The 22,815-nt window shown below is 53.1% G+C and overlaps 1 protein-coding gene across 1 annotated transcript in view; it reads right to left on the bottom strand.

Moving 5' to 3' along the window:
- Nucleotides 1-1,956: 1,956 nt before the first annotated feature.
- PRKAA1 (protein kinase AMP-activated catalytic subunit alpha 1) overlaps nucleotides 1,957-22,815 on the bottom strand; it is a 29,171-nt gene continuing 8,312 nt past the window's right edge. Inside the window, 9 exon segments of the mRNA XM_075328808.1 lie at nucleotides 1,957-2,850; nucleotides 4,225-4,351; nucleotides 6,435-6,542; nucleotides 6,544-6,925; nucleotides 10,000-10,224; nucleotides 10,567-10,654; nucleotides 11,360-11,504; nucleotides 15,892-15,985; nucleotides 20,771-20,912. Coding sequence (XP_075184923.1) covers nucleotides 2,603-2,850; nucleotides 4,225-4,351; nucleotides 6,435-6,542; nucleotides 6,544-6,925; nucleotides 10,000-10,224; nucleotides 10,567-10,654; nucleotides 11,360-11,504; nucleotides 15,892-15,985; nucleotides 20,771-20,912 — 1,559 coding nt within the window. The 3' untranslated portion in view covers nucleotides 1,957-2,602.

Below are 22,815 nucleotides of genomic sequence, written 5' to 3' on the forward strand. Positions count from 1 at the left end.
CAAAAAAAAATCTTCAAATCAGACGCGGTGATTTTCTGGATTTGTTTTCTCATTTTGTCTCTCATAGTTGTGGTCACCTGTGATGTCAATTACAGGCAAATCTCATCTTTATAAGGGGGAGAATTTGCACAATTGGTGGCTGACTAAATACTTTTTTCCCCACTGTATTATTTGCTGCTGACTGTTGTTGACCCAATAAACTCTTGCCGGAGCATTGTAACCTCACCTTGTGTTGTCTATGTAGTGTTCTGCCCACGGGAAAGTAGTACGAGCATTGAGTGGGTTGAGCCCTGGTTTGTGTGGTCTTCCTAAAGACTGCAAGGCCAGCGGAAGAGAGCACCCACTGACCCTCAGGTCTCCACTCATTACAGACAGATTTATACAGTCACCACTAGGGAGAGCTCCCTGTATACAGAGATACATGATGTGGTGACTGCAGACAGGATCTTATCATGTGTCTCTGTATACAGGGAGCTCCCCCTAGTGGTGGCTGCAGACAGAATCTTATCATGTATCTCTGTATACAGGGAGCTCCCCCTAGTGGTGGCTGCAGACAGAATCTTATCATGTATCTCTGTATACAGGGAGCTCCCCCTAGTGGTGACTACAGACAGCTCCCTGTATACAGGATCTTATGTATCTCTGTATAATTGCCCATTTTTCTTTACATGTGAAGCTGTAATACATTTTTTTTGGGAGAAATTCTTAATTTTCTGGAACAATATCAAGGGTACCAACACTTTCAGCCATGACTGTATACCACAAGCAGAGATGCATAAGTTTCTTTGTATACAGGGAGCTCCCCCTAGTGGTGGCTGTAGACAGGATCTTATCATGTATCTCTGTATACAGGGAGCTCCCCCTAGTGGTGGCTGCAGACAGGATCTTATGTATCTCTGTATACAGGGAGCTCCCCCTAGTGGTGGCTGCAGACAGGATCTTATGTATCTCTGTATACAGGGAGCTCCCCCTAGTGGTGACTGCAGACAGGATCTTATCATGTATCTCTGTATACAGGGAGCTCCCCCTAGTGGTGGCTGCAGACAGGATCTTATCATGTATCTCTGTATACAGGGAGCTCCGCCTAGTGGTGGCTGCAGACAGGATCTTATGTATCTCTGTATACAGGGAGCTCCCCCTAGTGGTGGCTGCAGACAGGATCTTATGTATCTCTGTATACAGGGAGCTCCCCCTAGTGGTGACTGCAGAGAGGATCTTATCATGTATCTCTGTATACAGGGAGCTCCTCCTAGTGGTGGCTGCAGACAGGATCTTATCATGTATCTCTGTATACAGGGAGCTCCCACTAGTGGTGGCTGTAGACAGGATCTTATGTATCTCTGTATACAGTGAGCTCCCCCTAGTGGTGCCTGCAGACAGGATCCTATCATGTATCTCTGTATACAGGGAGCTCCCCCTAGTGGTAGCTGCAGACAGGATCTTATCATGTATCTCTGTATACAGGGAGCTCCCCCTAGTGGTGGCTGCAGACAGGATCTTATCATGTATCTCTGTATACAGGGAGCTCCCCCTAGTGGTGGCTGCAGACAGGATCTTATCATGTATCTCTGTATACAGGGAGCTCCCCCTAGTGGTGGCTGCAGACAGGATCTTATCATGTATCTCTGTATACAGTGAGCTCCCCCTAGTGGTGCCTGCAGACAGGATCTTATCATGTATCTCTGTATACAGGGAGCTCCCCCTAGTGGTGGCTGCAGACAAGATCTTATGTATCTCTGTATACAGGGAGCTCCCCCTAGTGGTGGCTGCAGACATGTTTGTCTATACAGGGAATTTGAACCTGGTCCTACGAAGATGCAGGAAATTTTAGAAAATCTGTCCAGAATTTTCTTATTATCAAGGCTGTATGTCAGAGTTGGGGAATCCGGTGTATTATGACTATAGCCCTTACATAGCTCCTAGCCCTGAACTTGAAGATTTACCATCTCAGACCAGTATTATAAATCAGTGTTTATTTTCACCTCCCACATAACATCCTGCAATAAACCAAACAGATTAAACTGTATAAACAAAAAAAGAAAAAAAAAAAATATTCCATTCATTAGACACCAGATTTGCAGATACAGTAAATTCCGGAGATTTCCCTATATGCAAAATTAAAGAAAAAAAAAAAAAAATAATAAGCGGTGAATCGAGAGAAGCGTCATAGCCCAGTGCTCAGTAAAATGTGCAATTAAGAGTTTGTCAACCTGAAGAGAACATTATATACATTAGACTTCTGCTGACGAGGGTCCCCAGAGGACGAGGGTCCCCAGAGGACGAGGGTCCCCAGAGGACGAGGGTCACTGCTGACGAGGGTCTCCAGAGGACGAGGGTCACTGCTGACGAGGGTCTCCAGAGGACGAGGGTCTCCAGAGGACGAGGGTCACTGCTGACGAGGGTCCCCAGAGGACGAGGGTCACTGCTGACGAGGGTCCCCAGAGGACGAGGGTCACACATTAAGCTTAAACTTCTATGTGCAAATAGCATTGTTGTGATGTGGCTTTCAGCTCTGGTATTTTGGGACTGGATTAAGACTGGAAGCATTTGGCTACAAGTTACTGCATGTTTATTGCTGGATATGGCGTCGTCGCGTCCCCGTCTACCGCGCCAGGATCTTTATCAAGTTTGCACACATCTCAAAGAACTCTATGGTATGGCTTCCGGGCCGGGGGAGGGAGTCATTGCTGGAGGAGTCTGCGGAGGAGGTCAGCGAGGAGGGCACGGAGCCATCAGACGACTTGGCCGCGGGTTCCGCCTCGCTGTCGCTTTTCTGGCCGGGGCGGACGTTGCTCGCGGATCCAGAGCGTCTTCGGGGGGCGGCTTCAGGCTTGGTCTCAGTCACTTCATCTGTTTAGGGAAAGGAAAACCATTAGTGACAGGCAGGAAAGAATCTCCCGGCCCCGGGACTGAGAATGCAGCCTGTGGCTGGAGCATCACATTGTTCTAGGAAAAGGAAGTGGGGGAGGGGAGGGGGAGGAGTGGGGGAGGGAGGGGGGAGGGGGAGGGGGGGGGGGTGACCTGCCCGGGGTAACATCAGAACTATGAGAAATGGGGGAAAACTGCAATTACACCATTTCATTTTTTTTTATACCCTTCCTCAAAGAACTTCATTTTGGCATTGACAGCCATATGGGCTGCTACAAAAGCTCCCCCTACACCCCCCTTCCTGGGCCCTGCTTACACCCCTCACTATAACTCCTTATGCCCTTCATTACAAACCCCTTCACTCCTCCCCCTAATGCCCCTAAATGCGCCCCCTTGACCCCTCGAATGTTCTCAGCCATGCCCTTTACCCCTCCCCCTAATACTCCTCCCCCTTAGCTGTGCCCCTTCACCACTCCCCTAATGTCCCTCACCTCCTCAACCCTTCCCCACTATGCTCCTCACCACTCCACTTATGCCCCTCACGCCCACTCCCCAGTTTGCTCCTTGCCACGCCTCCTACACCCCTCCCGCTCATGTTCTGCCTTCCACTATTCTCCTCGCCGCTCCCCCTACTCCCTTATGCCCCCTTCCCCACCATGCTCCTCAGTGCACCCACCTACACTCCTCCCTCTTCTGTCCCTTGCCATCCCCCCCCTCTACCCTTCCCCACTATGCTCCTCACTGCACCCACCTATACTCCTCCCTTATCTCCCTTGCCATTCCCCCCACCTCCCCTCTACCCTTCCCCCACTACACCCCCCCCCACACTCCTTCCCCTTATGTCCCTTGCCGTGCCCCCCTCCACCCCTTCCCCTTGTGTCCCTTGCCGTGCCCCCCCCCCCTCCACCCCTTCCCCTTGTGTCCCTTGCCGTGCCCCCCCCTCCACCCCTTCCCCTTGTGTCCCTTGCCGTGCCCCCCCCCCTCCACCCCTTCCCCTTGTGTCCCTTGCCGTGCCCCCCCCCTCCACCCCTTCCCCTTATGTCCCTTGCCGGTCCCCCCCTCCACCCCTTCCCCTTATGTCCCTTGCCGTGCCCCCCCTCCACCCCTTCCCCTTATGTCCCTTGCCGTGACCCCCCTCCACCCCTTCCCCTTATGTCCCTTGCCGGGCCCCCACCTCCACCCCTTCCCCTTATGTCCCTTGCCATGCCCCCCCTCCACCCCTTCCCCTTATGTCCCTTGCCATGCTCCCCCTTCACCCCTTCCCCTTATGTCCCTTGCCATGCCCCCCCTTCACCTTATGTCCCTTGCCAAACAAACACACTCCTCTCTACGATCCCCACCCCCCCCCATGCCTACCGTCAATGCTGCGGAAGTCGAGCAGGAAGGTCCTGCTGTCCACCTGGTACAGCTGCAGGCTCATCTTGGTGTACATACTGGTCACTGGGTTTTTTCTCCTGACCCTTAGATAATATGGATTCACCACCTGCAGGAACCAAGCATCAGACACAAGCTCCATCAGAGGCAGAAGTACCAGGAGCATCCGCAGTGCAGGGCCCGGAGATGTGTGCACCGTCATTATATGTGCTGTGTAGATCATGCAGCTGGTAGGTACATACCGTAGCATTAGTCTAGTGCCACCTGGTGTTCAGTGTATAGCAATGCGCACAGTCACTGAGGTGCTGCTGGTCGCACGGGCTGATTTTCCTCCCTGCAACCAAGTCTGTCAGTGATCGTCTGAGGAGAGTTGCAGGAATGACTTGAGTGCTTTCTGTCACTGCTCCAGGCTTAATAGTACAGTTATTTTACCTGCTTGTGAACTTGCTGCCAGAGGGGGAAGGACACCAACAAGAAATTTACAGTGGCCTATATTATTTCCAGAGGGAGATCACTACCAGCAAGAACTATATATGGCTGCCAGAGGGGCATTTCTCACATCTGGCAGCTGGGAATAGAGACTTCCCACGGCCTATATTTATTGCTGCCAGAGGGGGAAGGAGCCTGATCTTTGTATGCAAGTCATTAGGAGGTGCTCAGTAGGAGGAGACATCATATTCATTAAGAGGCATTTTCCTCTAATGGGATTGTCCACAACTTGGATCAAGGAGGGGTTGTCCCAGCAGTGCACCGCCCCATGAATTTGGAGAACATTTCTTGCAGTGGTGCACAACTAAGATGCCCCATCCAGGGTTGGAGGATATAACTGGGGTAATTTATGCCACTTTAGTAAGCGGCGAGTTCTCCGCCCGCACTCGGCCATGCTGCCTTCCGGCTGAACTCTGGACTCCCCACTACAAGTTGTGCAAGTCTTTTGCAACATTTCAAACTGTTTTATGACAGATTTCTGCGAACAGATGAAGAATCCGCCCCTATAATTCCAGCTGACAAGAGAAGACTATGGAAGACTTGTCCAGGTTTGGCACGCACTGTCAGCACTCTGCGATGTGCATTCACCTGGCCACATGCAGACTAGACGTGCCCTGTGTTGCGCAATAGTAGTCAATTACGTGAGGTTGTGCACAACCATACTTGCAGTCACAGGACTGCCCGCTCCCTTCACCAGTACTTCAGAATTCACACAGCACACGATGGGAGGATTGACGGCACACTGTGCCAAACCTGAACAACCCCCTTTATCTTGGGAACCTGACTGGGAACTTACTGGAGCCTATGTTTTTGGTTGCCAGAGGTAAAACATACCTAGTCAGTGTCCTTCCCCTTCTAGCAACTTTTTTTGGGTCTATATGTATTGCTGCCATTGGGGTAGGAAACTGACTGGGGACTTATGGCAGTTCGATTTACAGCTGTAGCTCATCCTCCAAGTTCCCAAAGGTAGAATGACACTGCCTGAGAACTATATTTCCAGCTACCAGATGGGGAAGGAGACAGACTGCATTGTATTTTCCCATAAAACAGTTTAAAAAAAAAAAAAAAAACACACAAACTGACTGATACTCTTGAGAGATTATGTGACCTTTATGAGATGGACCAGAAAACTTCTGCCTGCAATAACCCACAAGGGGAGCTTACAGAGAGGGAGCTCATTATCGCAGTAGTAAAAGACGTTACGAGAGCGCCCCCATAGTGGAGTGGTGGCTGGCCAAGCCAGCGAGCGCCCCCCATAAAGGAGTGGTGGCTGGCCAAGCCAGCGAGCGCCCCCATAGTGGAGTGGTGGCTGTGCAAGCCAGCGAGCGCCCCCCATAAAGGAGTGGTGGCTGTGCAAGCCAGCGAGCGCCCCCATAGTGGAGTGGTGGCTGTGCAAGCCAGCGAGCGCCCCCATAGTGGAGTGGTGGCTGGCCATGCCAGCGAGCGCCCCCCCCATAGTGGAGTGGTGGCTGGCCAAGCCAGCGAGCGCCCCCCCATAGTGGAGTGGTGGCTGGCCAAGCCAGCGAGCGCCCCCCCCCCCCCCCCAGTGGTGGCTGTGCAAGTCAGTGTTCAGCGAGCACCCCCTAGTGGTGGCTGTAGGTAAACCATCATTTCTCTCTGAGAAGGTATCTCTGTAGCACAAGTCTTGGACCCCTCGAGAACACACCCTCTTTCTGGTGCGGTCGCAGATCTCTCGCACTCACCTTCCACTCGTAGTCCAGCTGTTTCATTGCTCGGCACACCTCGGCCATGATATCGTTCGGCCGGCTCTGACTTCTAATACCAAGATGCCATTTAGCTCTTCTCACCCCCCACCTGGTGTTTAGATTTTTGGGGGTTCAGCTCATCCAGAGTGTGTCTCTGCCGAGGGGACTCCGCTACCAGGAACGGGACCCTTTCCGGATGGGGACGGGGCGTGTGAGGTTCTTCTACAAAGGAATCCGGGGGGCTGGTGGCCAGATAGAAATCTTTGGCCTCATTCATTATGCGTCGGTTGTCTATGATCAGGTGGTACGCCACCGCCAGCGGGTCCTGGTGATTGCGGCTGTACAGGCAGCTCAGCACCTCCTCCTCCGTGCACTCGCACTTCTCACACACTTCCTTTAAGGCTTCGTCGTCAATCATGTTTGTACTGTAGGTGGGGTCCTCCGGGAACAGGTACTTGGGGAGGTCCTGCTTAAACCATTCGTGCTCCCTAAATTAACAGAGAAACAATAATCCAATCACAGAGGAGAAAAAGAAGGGGAAGGAGAGGAGACTATGGGGTCCGTCTCTTAATCCGGTGCTGCCTTACCAAGGGGGGGGGGGGGGGGTGGGGGTAGCGAGGTCACAGGAGGCAGGGGCGGTGGTGGAGTAGGGCAATGCCCCAGGTGTACCAAATGCTCGCTGAGGGCGCTGTAAGGCAGGAGGAGCAGTCAGTCGGCGGTGCAGGCTTTAAAGAAAATGCGCCCAGTCGGCGCATGCGCAGATTGAGCTCTTAGCTCAATGACAAGCAGAGATCTCATCTGCGCACGGGCCACCTCCGGGTGCCATATTCCTTGTCCGCTGCTGGGAGATCAGTGGGCCAGAGGCGGCGCGTGCACAGATGAGGTCTTGAGCCAAGAGCTCCATCCGCGCACGCGCCACTTCTGGGCGCCATTATTTGAAGCCCTCACTGCCGACATTTCCAGAATGGTGGCCCCTGCCTCACCGCCCCGCAGCACAGCGCCCCGCATCGCCCAGCAGCACAGCGCCCCGCATCGCCCAGCAGCACAGCGCCCCGCATCGCCCAGCAGCACAGCGCCCAGCAGCACAGCGCCCCGCATCGCCCAGCAGCACAGCGCCCCGCATCGCCCAGCAGCACAGCGCCCCGCATCGCCCAGCAGCACAGCGCCCCGCATGGGACCCCTCTCCACCTCCCCTAGTAAGATACATTTGGATTATAAGACAACCCTCATTTTCTTCCCAAAAATTTGGGAGGAAAAGTGTCTTCTCTGAAAAATACGGTACATAAGATTGTTAACCCTGAAAAGCACTGGTATACCACCCAACATTTCACTCAGTGGGAAGTCACCATGCACGGCTACCGTACCATGTATCCAGTCCAGCCGCCTGGTGCACCCACTTTCTTCCATTGAGGGGTGCAGCTGATCACTGGCGTCCATCATGTGGCAAATAAGCCACAAGGTTTGCGGACGTCAGTGAACAGTGGGGGTTATTGGTAAATTAAAGGGGTTGCCCGGTACCTTTATATCGGTGGCTTATTCTTCGGGTAGACCATCAATATTCGATCGCTTGAGGTGAACACCCAGCACTCGCGCCGAGGAGCTGCTCCCAATGCCAATGGCTGGGCTTTGTTGGAAAACTCTTCTCAAATGTATAGTGGTCGTAGCAGGGTACTGCAGATCTACCCCTATTCAGACAGGAGCAGGTGTGCTGTGCCATGGACACTATGCAGTGACCGCTGTGCAGCTCCGCAACCAGTGACATCCGGCTGCCGCCAGTTGCAGCTGATCGGCAGGGTGCAGTCACACCATTACCCAAGGAGAAGCCATCAATATAAAAAGTACAGGACAGCCCCTTTAAGGGGAGATTGTAGGTCCCTTTTAAAGATTCACGCTGGTACTGTGGATTGGATCTGCCGGAGCATCTCCACTGAGGGATTTCCCAAACATTTCTAATTCAAGCCGCCCTGGAACAAACTGCAGGAGGCGCCATCACAGAATTGTGAAAGGAAAAGGAGCCCTACACAGGGGGGACAGGTACGAGGCCCCCCCCCCCCCCCCCCGGATGAGCGCAGGGGGGACTGGTACGAGTCTTCCCCCCCCCCCCCCCCCCAGATGAGCGCAGGGGGGACTGGTACGAGTCTTCCCCCCCCCCCCCCCCCCAGATGAGCACAGGGGGGACAGGTACGAGTCTCCCCCCCCCCCCCCCCCCAGATGAGCACAGGCGGGACAGGTACGAGGCCCCCCCCCCCCCAGATGAGCACAGGGGGGACAGGAACGAGGTCCCCCCCCCCCCAGATGAGCACAGGGGGGACAGGAACGAGGTCCCCCCCCCCCCCCCGGATGAGCACAGGGGGGACAGGAACGAGGCCCCCCCCCCCCGGATGAGCACAGGGGGACAGGTACGAGCCCCCCCCCCCCGGATGAGCACAGGGGGGACAGGTACGAGTCCCCCCCCCCCGATGAGCACAGGGGGGACTGGTACGAGTCCCCCCCCCCCCCAGATGAGCAGCACAGGGGGGACAGGTACGAGGCCCCCCCCCCGGATGAGCACAGGGGGACTGGTACGAGTCCCCCCCCCCCCAGATGAGCACAGGGGGGACAGGTACGAGGCCCCCCCCCCCCCCGGATGAGCACAGGGGGGACAGGTACGAGCCCCCCCCCCCGGATGAGCACAGGGGGGACAGGTACGAGCCCCCCCCTGGATGAGCACAGGGGGGACAGGTACGAGCCCCCCCCTGGATGAGCACAGGGGGGACAGGTACGAGGCCCCCCCCCGGATGAGCACAGGGGGGACAGGTACGAGGCCCCCCCCCCCCGGATGAGCACAGGGGGGACAGGTACGAGGCCCCCCCCCCCCGGATGAGCACAGGGGGGACAGGTACGAGGCCCCCCCCCCCCGGATGAGCACAGGGGGGACAGGTACGAGGCCCCCCCCCCCCGGATGAGCACAGGGGGGACAGGTACGAGGCCCCCCCCCCCCCGGATGAGCACAGGGGGGACAGGTACGAGTCCCCCCCCCCCCCCCCCGGATGAGCACAGGGGGACTGGTACGAGTCCCCCCCCCCCAGATGAGCACAGGGGGGACAGGTACGAGCCCCCCCCCCCCCCGGATGAGCACAGGCACGAGCCCGCCCCCCCCCCCAGATGAGCACAGGGGGGACAGGTACGAGGCCCCCCCCCCCCCCGGATGAGCACAGGGGGGACAGGTACGAGGCCCCCCCCCCCCCCCGGATGAGCACAGGGGGGACAGGTACGAGGCCCCCCCCCCCCCGGATGAGCACAGGGGGGACAGGTACGAGGCCCCCCCCCCCCCCCCCCGGATGAGCACAGGGGGGACAGGTACGAGGCCCCCCCCCCCCCCCCGGATGAGCACAGGGGGGACAGGTACGAGGCCCCCCCCCCCCCCGGATGAGCACAGGGGGGACAGGTACGAGGCCCCCCCCCCCCCCGGATGAGCACAGGGGGGACAGGTACGAGCCCCCTCCTGGATGAGCACAGGGGGGACAGGTACGAGGCCTCACTATCGGCCTCTCCGGGGGAGGTCGCTGCAGTCAGTAGTTACCGGATATCCTTGATGGTCGCCCTCTTCATGGGATCCACTTGCAGCATGTGCTTCAGCAGGCTGATGACCGGGGGATTCAGGTACTGAGGGGTGTAGAAGATCCCGTCACAGATCTTCTTAAAGAGCGTTGGCACGTGGTCATCGTCGAACGGGAGGGTCCCGCACAGCAATGCATAGAGAATGACCCCGCTGCTCCATATGTCCACCTCCGGACCAGCGTACAGCCTGGGGCACAAGACAAGGAGACGTTACAGGGTCTGAGCATTTGGGAGTTCATTTTTAACCCTTGCCCAAGCTGCGTTATCAGCAGAGACTTGTTTTACAGCAGCAGCATGGACAATAGGAACCTGCAGAAGTTACACAAGACTGGAGGCAGATGGGGAAAGCTCACCTCCTCCCCCACCCTGCACAATGACCTCTGCATACAAACCTCTCAAATACAAGTCAATAGGTGATATCACAGCTCACCTTCTCCCCACAGCTCACCTTCTCCCCATCCCTGCACAGGCGACAGAACATTAACACAACCCTCTCCCATACAAGTGTGTTCCTTTCCATCCTCCTTACCGTCCTGATATAACCTCGGGTGCAGCATAATTAGGAGAGCCGCAGCTCGTCCTCAGGAACTCGCCATCTGCCATCATATTGGAGAGACCTGTGGAGCAAGGGGACGACATATCCATCACCAGACCCTGCCGGCTCCATAACCACAACCATAAAGGACAAAAACTGCAAAACCTGACCGCTGAACATAGCCTCACTGATCAGAAGCCCCTCTAAAGTGGAGAAGTGGTATGCCAGGAGCAATCCGCCCACAGTGGCCGGTATGCCAGGAGCAATCCGCCCACAGTGGCCGGTATGCCAGGAGCAATCCGCCCACAGTGGCCGGTATGCCAGGAGCAATCCGCCCACAGTGGCCGGTATGCCAGGAGCAATCCGCCCACAGTGGCCGGTATGCCAGGAGCAATCCGCCCACAGTGGCCGGTATGCCAGGAGCAATCCGCCCACAGTGGCCGGTATGCCAGGAGCAATCCGCCCACAGTGGCCGGTATGCCAGGAGCAATCCGCCCACAGTGGCCGGTATGCCAGGAGCAATCCGCCCACAGTGGCCGGTATGCCAGGAGCAATCCGCCCACAGTGGCCGGTATGCCAGGAGCAATCCGCCCACAGTGGCCGGTATGCCAGGAGCAATCCGCCCACAGTGGCCGGTATGCCAGGAGCAATCCGTTCCCTGGGGACACCGCTCCCCCCAGGGGTGGTGTAAGGGTGGCATATGGGCCCTCCTGCCCGATCACCCAGTGAAAGTCTTCCCCATGGCAATACAGCTGGGGTAAGGGGGCGATGCAGCTCCAGGACTTACCAAAGTCAGCTATCTTTGCATTCATGTGAGCATCCAGAAGAACATTTTCGGGTTTCAGGTCTCGGTGCACCACCATGTGCCTGTGGCAATAGTCAACACCAGAAAGGATTTGCTGGAATAAACGTCGGGATTCCTTCTCATCCAACTGCAGGGAAAAAAAGAAGGGAATTTTGTTACTTACCGTAAATTCCTTTTCTTCTAGCTCTTATTGGGAGACCCAGACGATTGGGGTATAGCTACTGCCCTCTGGAGGCCACACAAAGCACTACATTAAAAGTGCAAGGCCCCTCCCCCTCTGGCTATACCCCCCCGTGGTATCACGGGTTCTCCAGTTTTAGTGCCAAAGCAAGAAGGAGGAAGCCAATAACTGGTTTAAACAAATTAACTCCGAATAACATCGGAGAACTGAAAAACCGTTCAACATGAACAACATGTGTACCCGCAAACAACAAAAAAACATCCCGAAGGACAACAGGGCGGGTGCTGGGTCTCCCAATAAGAGCTAGAAGAAAAGGAATTTACGGTAAGTAACAAAATTCCCTTCTTCTTCAGCGCTCTATTGGGAGACCCAGACGATTGGGACGTCCAAAAGCTGTCCCTGGGTGGGTAAATAAATACCTCATGTTAGAGCTGCAAAACAGCCCTCCCCTACGGGGGTGTCACTGCCGCCTGCAGGACTCTTCTACCTAAGCTGGCATCCGCCGAAGCATAGGTATGCACCTGATAATGCTTGGTGAAAGTGTGCAGACTGGACCAGGTAGCTGCCTGGCACACCTGTTGAGCCGAAGCCTGGTGACGTAATGCCCAGGACGCACCCACGGCTCTGGTGGAGTGGGCTTTTAGCCCCGAAGGAACCGGAAGCCCCGCAGAACGGTAGTCCTCTAGAATTGGTTCTTTGATCCATCGAGCCAGGGTGGCTTTAGAAGCCTGCAACCCCTTGCGCGGACCAGCGACAAGGACGAAAAGTGCATCGGCACGGCGTATGGGCGCCGTGCGGGAAATGTAGATTCTGAGTGCTCTCACCAGATCTAGCAAACGTAAGGCCTTTTCATACCGGTGAACCGGATGAGGGCAAAAAGAAGGCAAGGAAATATCCTGATTAAGATGAAAAGAGGATACGACCTTAGGGAGAAACTCCGGAATGGGGCGCAGCACAACCTTGTCCTGGTGGAACACCAGGAAGGGAGCCTTAGATGACAGAGCTGCCAGCTCAGACACTCGCCGAAGCGATGTGATTGCAACAAGAAACGCCACTTTCTGCGACAGCCGAGAAAAGGAAACTTCCTTCAGAGGCTCGAAGGGCGGCTTCTGGAGAGCAACTAGTACCCTGTTCAGATCCCATGGATCTAACGGTCGCTTGTACGGGGGCACAATATGACAGACCCCCCTGCAAGAACGTGCGCACCTTAGGAAGACGTGCTAGACGCTTCTGAAAAAACACGGATAGTGCCGAAACTTGCCCTTTAAGGGAACTGAGCGACAAGCCCTTTTCTAACCCCGATTGCAGGAAGGAAAGAAACTTGGGCAATGCAAATGGCCAGGGAGACACTCCCTGAGCAGAGCACCAGGACAAGAAAATCTTCCACGTTCTGTGGTAGATCTTAGCCGAATTCGACTTTCTAGCTTGTCTCATTGTGGCAATGACTCCCTGAGATAATCCAGCAGATGCTAGGATCCAGGACTCAATGGCCACACAGTCAGGTTCAGGGCCGCAGAATTCTGATGGAAAAACGGCCCTTGGGACAGTAAGTCTGGTCGGTCTGGCAGTGACCACGGTCGACCGATCGTGAGATGCCACAGATCCGGATACCACGACCTCCTCGGCCAGTCTGGAGCGACGAGTATGACGCGGCTGCACTCGGATCTGATCTTGCGTAGCACTCTGGGCAAGAGCGCCAGAGGCGGAAACACGTATGGGAGCTGAAACTGCGACCAATCTTGAACCAAGGCGTCTGCCGCCAGAGCTCTTTGATCGCGCGACCTCGCCATGAATGCCGGGACCTTGTTGTTGTGCCGGGATGCCATTAGGTCGACGTCCGGCACTCCCCAGCGGCGACAGATTTCCTGAAACACGTCCGGGTGAAGGGACCATTCCCCTGCGTCCATGCCCTGGCGACTGAGGAAGTCTGCTTCCCAGTTTTCTACGCCTGGGATGTGAACCGCGGATATGGTGGATGCTCTGTCCTCCACCCACATTAGAATGCGCCGGACTTCTTGGAAGGCTTGCCGACTGCGCGTCCCTCCTTGGTGGTTGATGTATGCCACCGCTGTGGAGTTGTCCGATTGGATTCGGATCTGCTTTCCTTCCAGCCACTGTTGGAAGGCCAGTAGAGCAAGATACACTGCTCTGATCTCCAGAACATTGATCTGAAGGGTGGACTCCTGCGGAGTCCACGTCCCCTGAGCCCTGTGGTGGAGAAATACTGCTCCCCACCCTGACAGACTCGCATCTGTCGTGACTACTGCCCAGGATGGGGGCAGGAAGGATCTTCCCTGAGACAATGATGTGGGAAGGAGCCACCATTGTAGAGAGTCTTTGGCCGTCTGGGAAAGCGAGACTTTCCTGTCCAGGGACGTTGACTTCCCGTCCCATTGGCGGAGAATGTCCCATTGAAGTGGGCGCAGATGAAACTGCGCAAAGGGAACTGCTTCCATGGCTGCCACCATCTTCCCTAGGAAATGCATGAGGCGCCGCAAGGGATGCAACTGGCCCTGCAGGAAAGATTGCACCCCTGTCTGTAGTGACCGCTGCTTGTCCAGCGGAAGCTTCACTATCGCTGCTAGAGTATGAAACTCCATGCCAAGATACGTTAGTGACTGAGTCGGTGATAGGATAGACTTTGGAAAGTTGATGATCCATCCGAAAGACTGTAGAGTCTCCAGCGTAACATTCAGACTGAGTTGGCATTTCCAAGTAAGGGGGACCTGAGGACAGAGGCCTCACCGTGCCCAGAGACTGAGCCCCATGCATAGATTGCAAGGTCTCAAGGATTTTTGCCATAGATACAGACATATTATCTGCAAAAACTGCAAAGTCCGTCCCTGTCACCGGGGCAGAACTTACAAGCGTCTCAGCCTGGGTCGCCACCTCTCCTGACTCCAGCTGGCGAAGCAGCACCGGGTCGGAGCATTGCACACAATGGGGGTCATCAGAGCCTGCTGGTAGATTAGCCCCACATGCAGCACACGCAGTATACACAGCCCTTTTTGCCTTGGCCGCCTTGCGTTTTGAGGATGACATGTTGCTGCTTCCACAGAGCGATCTGGGATATGCAGCCAGAAGCGACCTCACAGTGCAAGAAATACAATATCTATATAACTGTACAGTACACCGATACACAGTGAGGCACTAGAGGGACCAGCACAGAAAAATCGCTTACCGCCCGCTTAAAAAGCGGGTGTGTGGTCGCCAGATAGCCCCTAGTCCAGGTCTCCCAGAGCCTTGCGTCCTTCCTCCAGCCAGGCATGCATGTAATGGCTGCCGGCGTCTCGAGAGAGGAAGGGGGGCGGGCCCTGGGCGTTCCTGGCCAAGAGTGGGAAGCCTGCTTCCCTCTGTGCATAGTGTGAGGGCTGGAGCATGTAAATCAGGCTCCAGCCCTCGTCGCTGCTTGCGAACAGCGTCTCTCCCCTACCCTGAATGACAGGGTGGGGGCGGGAACGAAACGGAGCTGCCGGCGTCCTAGGCCCAAAAAGCCACAGCAGCGCCGCCCGGTCCAGAGGGGGTCGGCGCTGCGTTCCCAAACACAAACAATCCCCCAGTAATCTGTAGGGACACCAACTCCACGTTGCGGTCCCCGGCGCACTATAACACCCAGCCAGCCCGGAGTGTGTCTGTGCCTGCCGGGGACACAGAGTACCTGTAAGATGCAGGGCCCTGTCCCTGATCGTACTCCTGCTCCGTCTCCATCAGGTTCTAATGGGTCTGTGGATGGAGCCCGGCATCAGAGCTGAGAGGCCGGCAGGATCCCACTTCCACAGAGCCCTACAAGGGGATGTGGAAGGAAAACAGCATGTCAGGCTCCAGCCCTGTACCAGCAATAGGTACCTCAACCTTACAACACCATCCAGGGGTGAGAAGGGAGCATGCTGGGGACACTATATGTGTCCTCTTTTCTTCCATCCGAAACAGTCAGCAGCTACTGCTGACTAAAATCTGTGGAGCTATGCATGGAATGTCTGACCTCCTTCGCACACAAAGCTAAAACTGGAGAACCCGTGATACCACGGGGGGGTATAGCCAGAGGGGGAGGGGCCTTGCACTTTTAATGTAGTGCTTTGTGTGGCCTCCAGAGGGCAGTAGCTATACCCCAATCGTCTGGGTCTCCCAATAGAGCGCTGAAGAAAAAAAAAAAAAAAAAAAAAAACATGTCCAGAGGTCAGGAGTGAAAACCCCAATAACAACCCGATCCAGTCAAAGCAATGGACGGTCGTAGTGCCCCCTATGGGCTCAGAAGTGCTGAGCAGCCACTGCCTCTATATAAGCCGCGTCCTTAGCAGACGGCACTGACCGCCGACACACCGGAGCCACTCACCTTCCCATTCTTACATATATAATCAAACAGCTCTCCACCGGCAACATACTCCATCACCATGAAGATATCAGTCGGCGTGCTGATCACCTGGTACCTGAGAAAGAAGAACGGAGAAGACATGAGTGCACGGCCAGTACAGAATAACTGCATTTGGGGAGCTCACTACACAGCCACCACTAGAGGGAGCTCACTACATACAGATTTATACAGCCACCACTAGAGGGAGCTCTCTACATACAGATTTATACAGCCACCACTAGAGGGAGCTCTCTACATACAGATTTATACAGCCACCACTAGAGGGAGCTCACTACATACAGATTTATACAGTCACCACTAGAGGGAGCTCTACATACAGATTTATACAGCCACCACTAGAGGCAGCTCACTACATACAGATTTATACAGCCACCACTAGAGGGAGCTCACTACAGATTTATACAGCCACCACTAGAGGGAGCTCTCTACATACAGATTTATACAGCCACCACTAGAGGCAGCTCACTACATACAGATTTATACAGACACCACTAGAGGGAGTTCACTACATACAGATTTATACAGCCACCGCTAGAGGGAGCTCTCTACATACAGATTTATACAGCCACCACTAGAGGGAGCTCACTACATACAGATTTATACAGTCACCACTAGAAGGAGGTCACTACATACAGATTTATACAGTCACCACTAGAGGGAGCTCACTACATACAGATTTATACAGTCACCACTAGAGGGAGCTCACTACATACAGATTTATACAGTCACCACTAGAGGGAGCTCACTACATACAGATTTATACAGCCACCACTAGAGGGAGCTCACTACATACAGATTTATACAGCCACCACTAGGAGGAGCTCACTACATACAGATTTATACAGTCACCACTAGAGGAGGTCACTACATACAGATTTATACAGTCACCACTAGATGGAGCTCACTACATACAGATTTATACAGTCACCACTAGAGGGAGCTCACTACATACAGATTTATATAGTCACCACTAGAGGGAGCTCACTACATACAGATTTATACAGACACCACTAGAGTGAGATCACTACATACAGATTTATACAGCCACCACTAGAGGGAGCTCACTACATACAGATTTATACAGTCACCACTAGAGGGAGCTCACTACATACAGATTTATATAGTCACCACTAGAAGGAGGTCACTACATACAGATTTATACAGTCACCACTAGAGGGAGCTCACTACATACAGATTTATACAGCCACCACTAGAGGGAGCTCACTACATACAGATTTATACAGCCACCACTAGAGGGAGCTCACTACATACAGATTTATACAGTCACCACTAGGAGGAGCTCTCTACATACAGATTTATACAGCCACCACTAGAGGGAGCTCACTACATACAGATTTATACAGTCACCACTAGGAGGAGCTCTCTACATACAGATTTATACAGTCACCACTAGGAGGAGCTCTCTACATACAGATTTATACAGTCACCACTAGAGGAGGTCACTACATACAGATTTATACAGTCACCACTAGGGGGAGCTCACTACATACAGATTTATACAGTCACCACTAGAGGGAGCTCACTACATACAGATTTATACAGTCACCACTAGAGGGAGCTCACTACATACAGATTTATACAGTCACCACTAGAGGGAGCTCACTACATACAGATTTATACAGACACCACTAGAGGGAGCTCACTACATACAGATTTATACAGACACCACTAGAGGGAGCTCTCTACATACAGATTTATACAGCCACCACTAGAGGTAGCTCACTACATACAGATATATACAGACACCACTAGAGGGAGATCACTACATACAGATTTATACAGCCACCACTAGAGGGAGCTCACTATATACAGATTTATACAGCCACCACTAGGAGGAGCTCACTACATACAGATATATACAGACACCACTAGAGGGAGATCACTACATACAGATTTATACAGTCACCACTAGAGGGAGCTCTCTACATACAGATTTATACAGTCACCACTAGAGGGAGCTCACTACATACAGATTTATACAGTCACCACTAGAGGGAGCTCACTACATACAGATTTATATAGTCACCACTAGGAGGTCACTACATACAGATTTATACAGCCACCACTAGAGGGAGCTCACTACATACAGATTTATACAGTCACCACTAGAGTGAGATCACTACATACAGATTTATACAGCCACCACTAGAGGGAGCTCACTACATACAGATTTATACAGACACCACCAGAGGGAGATCACTACATACAGATTTATACAGCCACCACTACATACAGATTTATACAGACACCACTAGAGGGAGCTCACTACATACAGATTTATACAGTCACCACTAGAAGGAGCTCACTACATACAGATTTATACAGTCACAACTAGGGGGAGCTCACTACATACAGATATATACAGTCACCACTACAGGGAGATCACTACATACAGATATATACAGTCACCACTACAGGGAGATCACTACATACAGATTTATACAGCCACCACTAGAGGGCGCTCACTACATACAGATTTATACAGTCACCACTAGAGGGAGCTCACTACATACAGATTTATACAGTCACCACTAGAGGGAGCTCACTACATACAGATTTATACAGTCACCACTAGGGGGAGCTCACTACATACAGATTTATACAGCCCCCACTAGAGGGCGCTCACTACATACAGATTTATACAGTCACCACTAGAGGGAGATCACTACATACAGATTTATACAGCCACCACTAGAGGGAGCTCACTACATACAGATTTATACAGCCACCACTAGAGGAAGCTCACTACATACAGATTTATACAGCCACCACTAGAGGGAGCTCACTACATACAGATTTATACAGTCACCACTAGAGGGAGCTCACTACATACAGATTTATACAGCCACCACTAGAGGGAGCTCACTACATACAGATTTATACAGTCACCACTAGAGGGAGCTCATTACATACAGATCTATACAGCCACCACTAGGGGGAGCTCACTATATACATTTTTCTAGTGCTGCCACAGAAAATGTTAAACAATAGGTTCCCACCTAGTGGCATTATACCCCATTGATATGTAATTTATTAGATTGAAAAAGTCACAATCATCCTTTAGTACTAACATTTCTGCACAGATACACCACTGCTGAGTTAGAATATCTTCACAGAATGATAGCATCCAATTCCAGATTTTAAAGGGGAGTCTCTAACCCCCCCCCCTCCCCAACACACCTATTGCCCCCTTGCTGGTCATCTGTACCAGGTCCCCTGCTGATCTCCTTACCTCCTCCCCAAGCAGGTGGGTCAAGTCACCGCTGCAGCCAATCAGAGGCCACTAATTAACAGTCATGTTCCTCCTGAGCTGGAAGATAGTCTTCTAGCTCTTTAAGCATAGGAATCAGGTGACCACTGCAGCTAATCAGTGGCCGCTCACTGGCTGCAGTGCTCACCTACATCAACCAGCGGATGAAGCCAGGCAATCGTCTGGGGGACACAGACTTACTGAGGAGCAATGGGATCAAGTAGGTGAATGTTTAATGTTAGGTCCATCACGGGCCCACTTTTGGAGTAGAAAACCCCCTCTAAGTGCCATGTGTTGATTATCCAAAAACAGGACGGTGCAAAGACTTATATTTACATTGTGCATTAGTGTCAGGGTATAAGAAGTTCTATAAAACAGGTGCCATAGTGACAGGTGAGGAGCTTGGATCAGGCAGGTATCCACATCCCTCAGCTCGGCTGGCCCTGCAATAGAGAGGATAGCAAGGAACGGACTCTGGATGGGCTTGTGCAGCGCCCTGCCCACATGGGTCAGCAGAATACACAGAGGTGCTGTGTCTGCAGCTCGGCTGGCCCTGCAATAGAGAGGATAGCAAGGAACGGACTCTGGATGGGCCTGTGCAGTGCCCTGCCCACATGGGTCAGCAGAATACACAGAGGTGCTGTGTCTGCAGCTCGGCTGGACGTCTCTGTAGATGGACAGTCCTGTCCGGATGACGAAACCTTCCACATTGCTGCACAATGGTCACTACATCCCTAGTCAGGAGGTGACGTGACCCCCCGTGCTCCAGGGTGCAGTCCTGTCCCCCCCTGGCCCTGCCCTGCAGCTTTTATAGAGGCTCTATCGTTTTGGACTGGGCTTTCTATAGAACCATTCTGACAAAAACTGCACATAAAAACACGTGTTCTGGCAGGAAAAAAACAAGACTAACGCATGGTTTTTTTTTTGTATTTCAGTTTTTTCACTTTTTTTTTTTAAATCATGGAGAATGCATGGGTTTAGGGGCTCAGGCGCTGTACCCCCCCAAAAAAACTGCTCCCAGCAGCTTACCCCCTTGAATGATTTGGTCAGTACGATTTCAGCATTCAGGAGGCAGGGAGAGAGGAATAGTCTACTACTCCCTGTCAATCAGGTCCCTGGAATGCAATCACAAGGACCCAATCGCTGCCATAGTGACCTTGGGATGTAACCATGACGACCCTGGGTTACTGAGCTACAGACAGCCTCACACACCATGCTGTATGCACGGTGTATGAGGCGAAGTGCTGCAACATAATCTCCTGTAGTGATAAAACATTGCAGGGAATTATAGAAGCACAGGAAATAAATGTGGAGACAATTGACACTTTCTTCTGCAAAATAAAAAAATCTGCAAGGAAAAAAGCAGCAACATGTGCACAGCAATTCTCAGACTTTACTGGGATGTTTTTTTCTGGCTTTTTTGTCAACAAAAAACACCAAGGAAAACTGCATTAAAAAAACGCAGAACAAAAAAAAAAAAAAAAAAAAAAAACACTGCCACGTGGACAGAAGGCCTAGAATGTAGAGCGCAAAACAAGACAATAAAAGACTACAGGGAGCGGCGCTCACAGCTTAATGATATGGGGGTGTCTGAAGAGCTTCAGGTTCTGGATCTCCCTCCGGATCTTCCCCACCACGTCCAGGCTCCGGATCTTCTGTCTGTTCAGAATCTTCACCGCCACTTTGTGCCCCGTCAGCTCGTGCTTCCCGACTATCGGAGAAAGGGGATAAACAAAAACAATCAGAAATGTTTTTTCTCCAACCAGAACCTGCACTCTGGTCAGATTATACTGTAGAGCGGGTAAAACGCTCGAATCTGGAGGACCCGTCCTCTATTACACACAGACAGTAATATGAATAGACTTCATATAACTAGTATAGACAATAGAATAGTGTGTAATACTTCCTCTCCCCTGCGGAGGAGCTGTAGAGAAACTGAACACTTACTGACCGCTAAGTAAAGTCTCAGTCTTTGTTGATGACACCAAACTATGTAGGCTATGAAAAACTGACCTTGATAATGCAATATTACAAAAACATCTGGATAAGATGTCAGAATGGGCAGATACTTGGCAAATGAGATTTAATGTTGATAAATGTAAAGTAATGCACCTAGGACGGAGTAATCCTATAGCTGCGTATACATTAAATGGAAGTAAACTCGGGACTACAGAACAGGAGAAGGACTGGGGTATTCTCATTACAAATAAGCTGAGCAGCAGCACTCAATGTCAGGCAGCAGCTGCTAAAGCAAACAAGATTCTAGGGTGTATAAAAAGAGAGATTAGATCCCGGGATCCCAACGTATTGTTACCCCTCTATAAATCACTTGTAAGGCCACATCTGGAATATGGGATCCAGTTTTGGGCTCCACATTTTAAAAAGGACATTCAGAGGTTAGAGTCAGTTCAAAGGCGGCTAACTAGACTATTACAAGGAATGGCATGACGAGGAACGGAGGCCGCCCGTATGACTAGGAACGGAGGCCGCCCGTATGACTAGGAACGGAGGCCGCCCGTATGACTAGGAACGGAGGCCGCCCGTATGACTAGGAACGGAGGCCGCCCGTATGACTAGGAACGGAGGCCGCCCGTATGACTAGGAACGGAGGCCGCCCGTATGACTAGGAACGGAGGCCGCCCGTATGACTAGGAACGGAGGCCGCCCGTATGACTAGGAACGGAGGCCGCCCGTATGACTAGGAACGGAGGCCGCCCGTATGACTAGGAACGGAGGCCGCCCGTATGACTAGGAACGGAGGCCGCCCGTATGACTAGGAACGGAGGCCGCCCGTATGACTAGGAACGGAGGCCGCCCGTATGACTAGGAACGGAGGCCGCCCGTATGACTAGGAACGGAGGCCGCCCGTATGACTAGGAACGGAGGCCGCCCGTATGACTAGGAACGGAGGCCGCCCGTATGACTAGGAACGGAGGCCGCCCGTATGACTAGGAACGGAGGCCGCCCGTATGACTAGGAACGGAGGCCGCCCGTATGACTAGGAACGGAGGCCGCCCGTATGACTAGGAACGGAGGCCGCCCGTATGACTAGGAACGGAGGCCGCCCGTATGACTAGGAACGGAGGCCGCCCGTATGACTAGGAACGGAGGCCGCCCGTATGACTAGGAACGGAGGCCGCCCGTATGACTAGGAACGGAGGCCGCCCGTATGACTAGGAACGGAGGCAGCCCGTATGACTAGGAACGGAGGCCGCCCGTATGACTAGGAACGGAGGCCGCCCGTATGACTAGGAACGGAGGCCGCCCGTATGACTAGGAACGGAGGCCGCCCGTATGACTAGGAACGGAGGCCGCCCGTATGACTAGGAACGGAGGCCGCCCGTATGACTAGGAACGGAGGCCGCCCGTATGACTAGGAACGGAGGCCGCCCGTATGACTAGGAACGGAGGCCGCCTGTATGATGAGAGGAGGAAAAAGCCGTCTCAGAGGAGATCTCATTTATATGTATAAATACATGTGTGGTCAATATAAAGGACTGGCACATGACTTATTTCTTCCAAAGACAGTACTAAGGACCAGGGGGCACTCACTGCGAGTGGAAGAAAAGCGATTCCGGCAGCTAAATAGGAAAGGGTTCTTTACAGTTAGAGCA

The sequence above is a fragment of the Anomaloglossus baeobatrachus genome, chromosome 1 (assembly GCF_048569485.1).
Source record: "Anomaloglossus baeobatrachus isolate aAnoBae1 chromosome 1, aAnoBae1.hap1, whole genome shotgun sequence".
In the NCBI taxonomy this organism is placed as follows: domain Eukaryota; kingdom Metazoa; phylum Chordata; class Amphibia; order Anura; family Aromobatidae; genus Anomaloglossus; species Anomaloglossus baeobatrachus.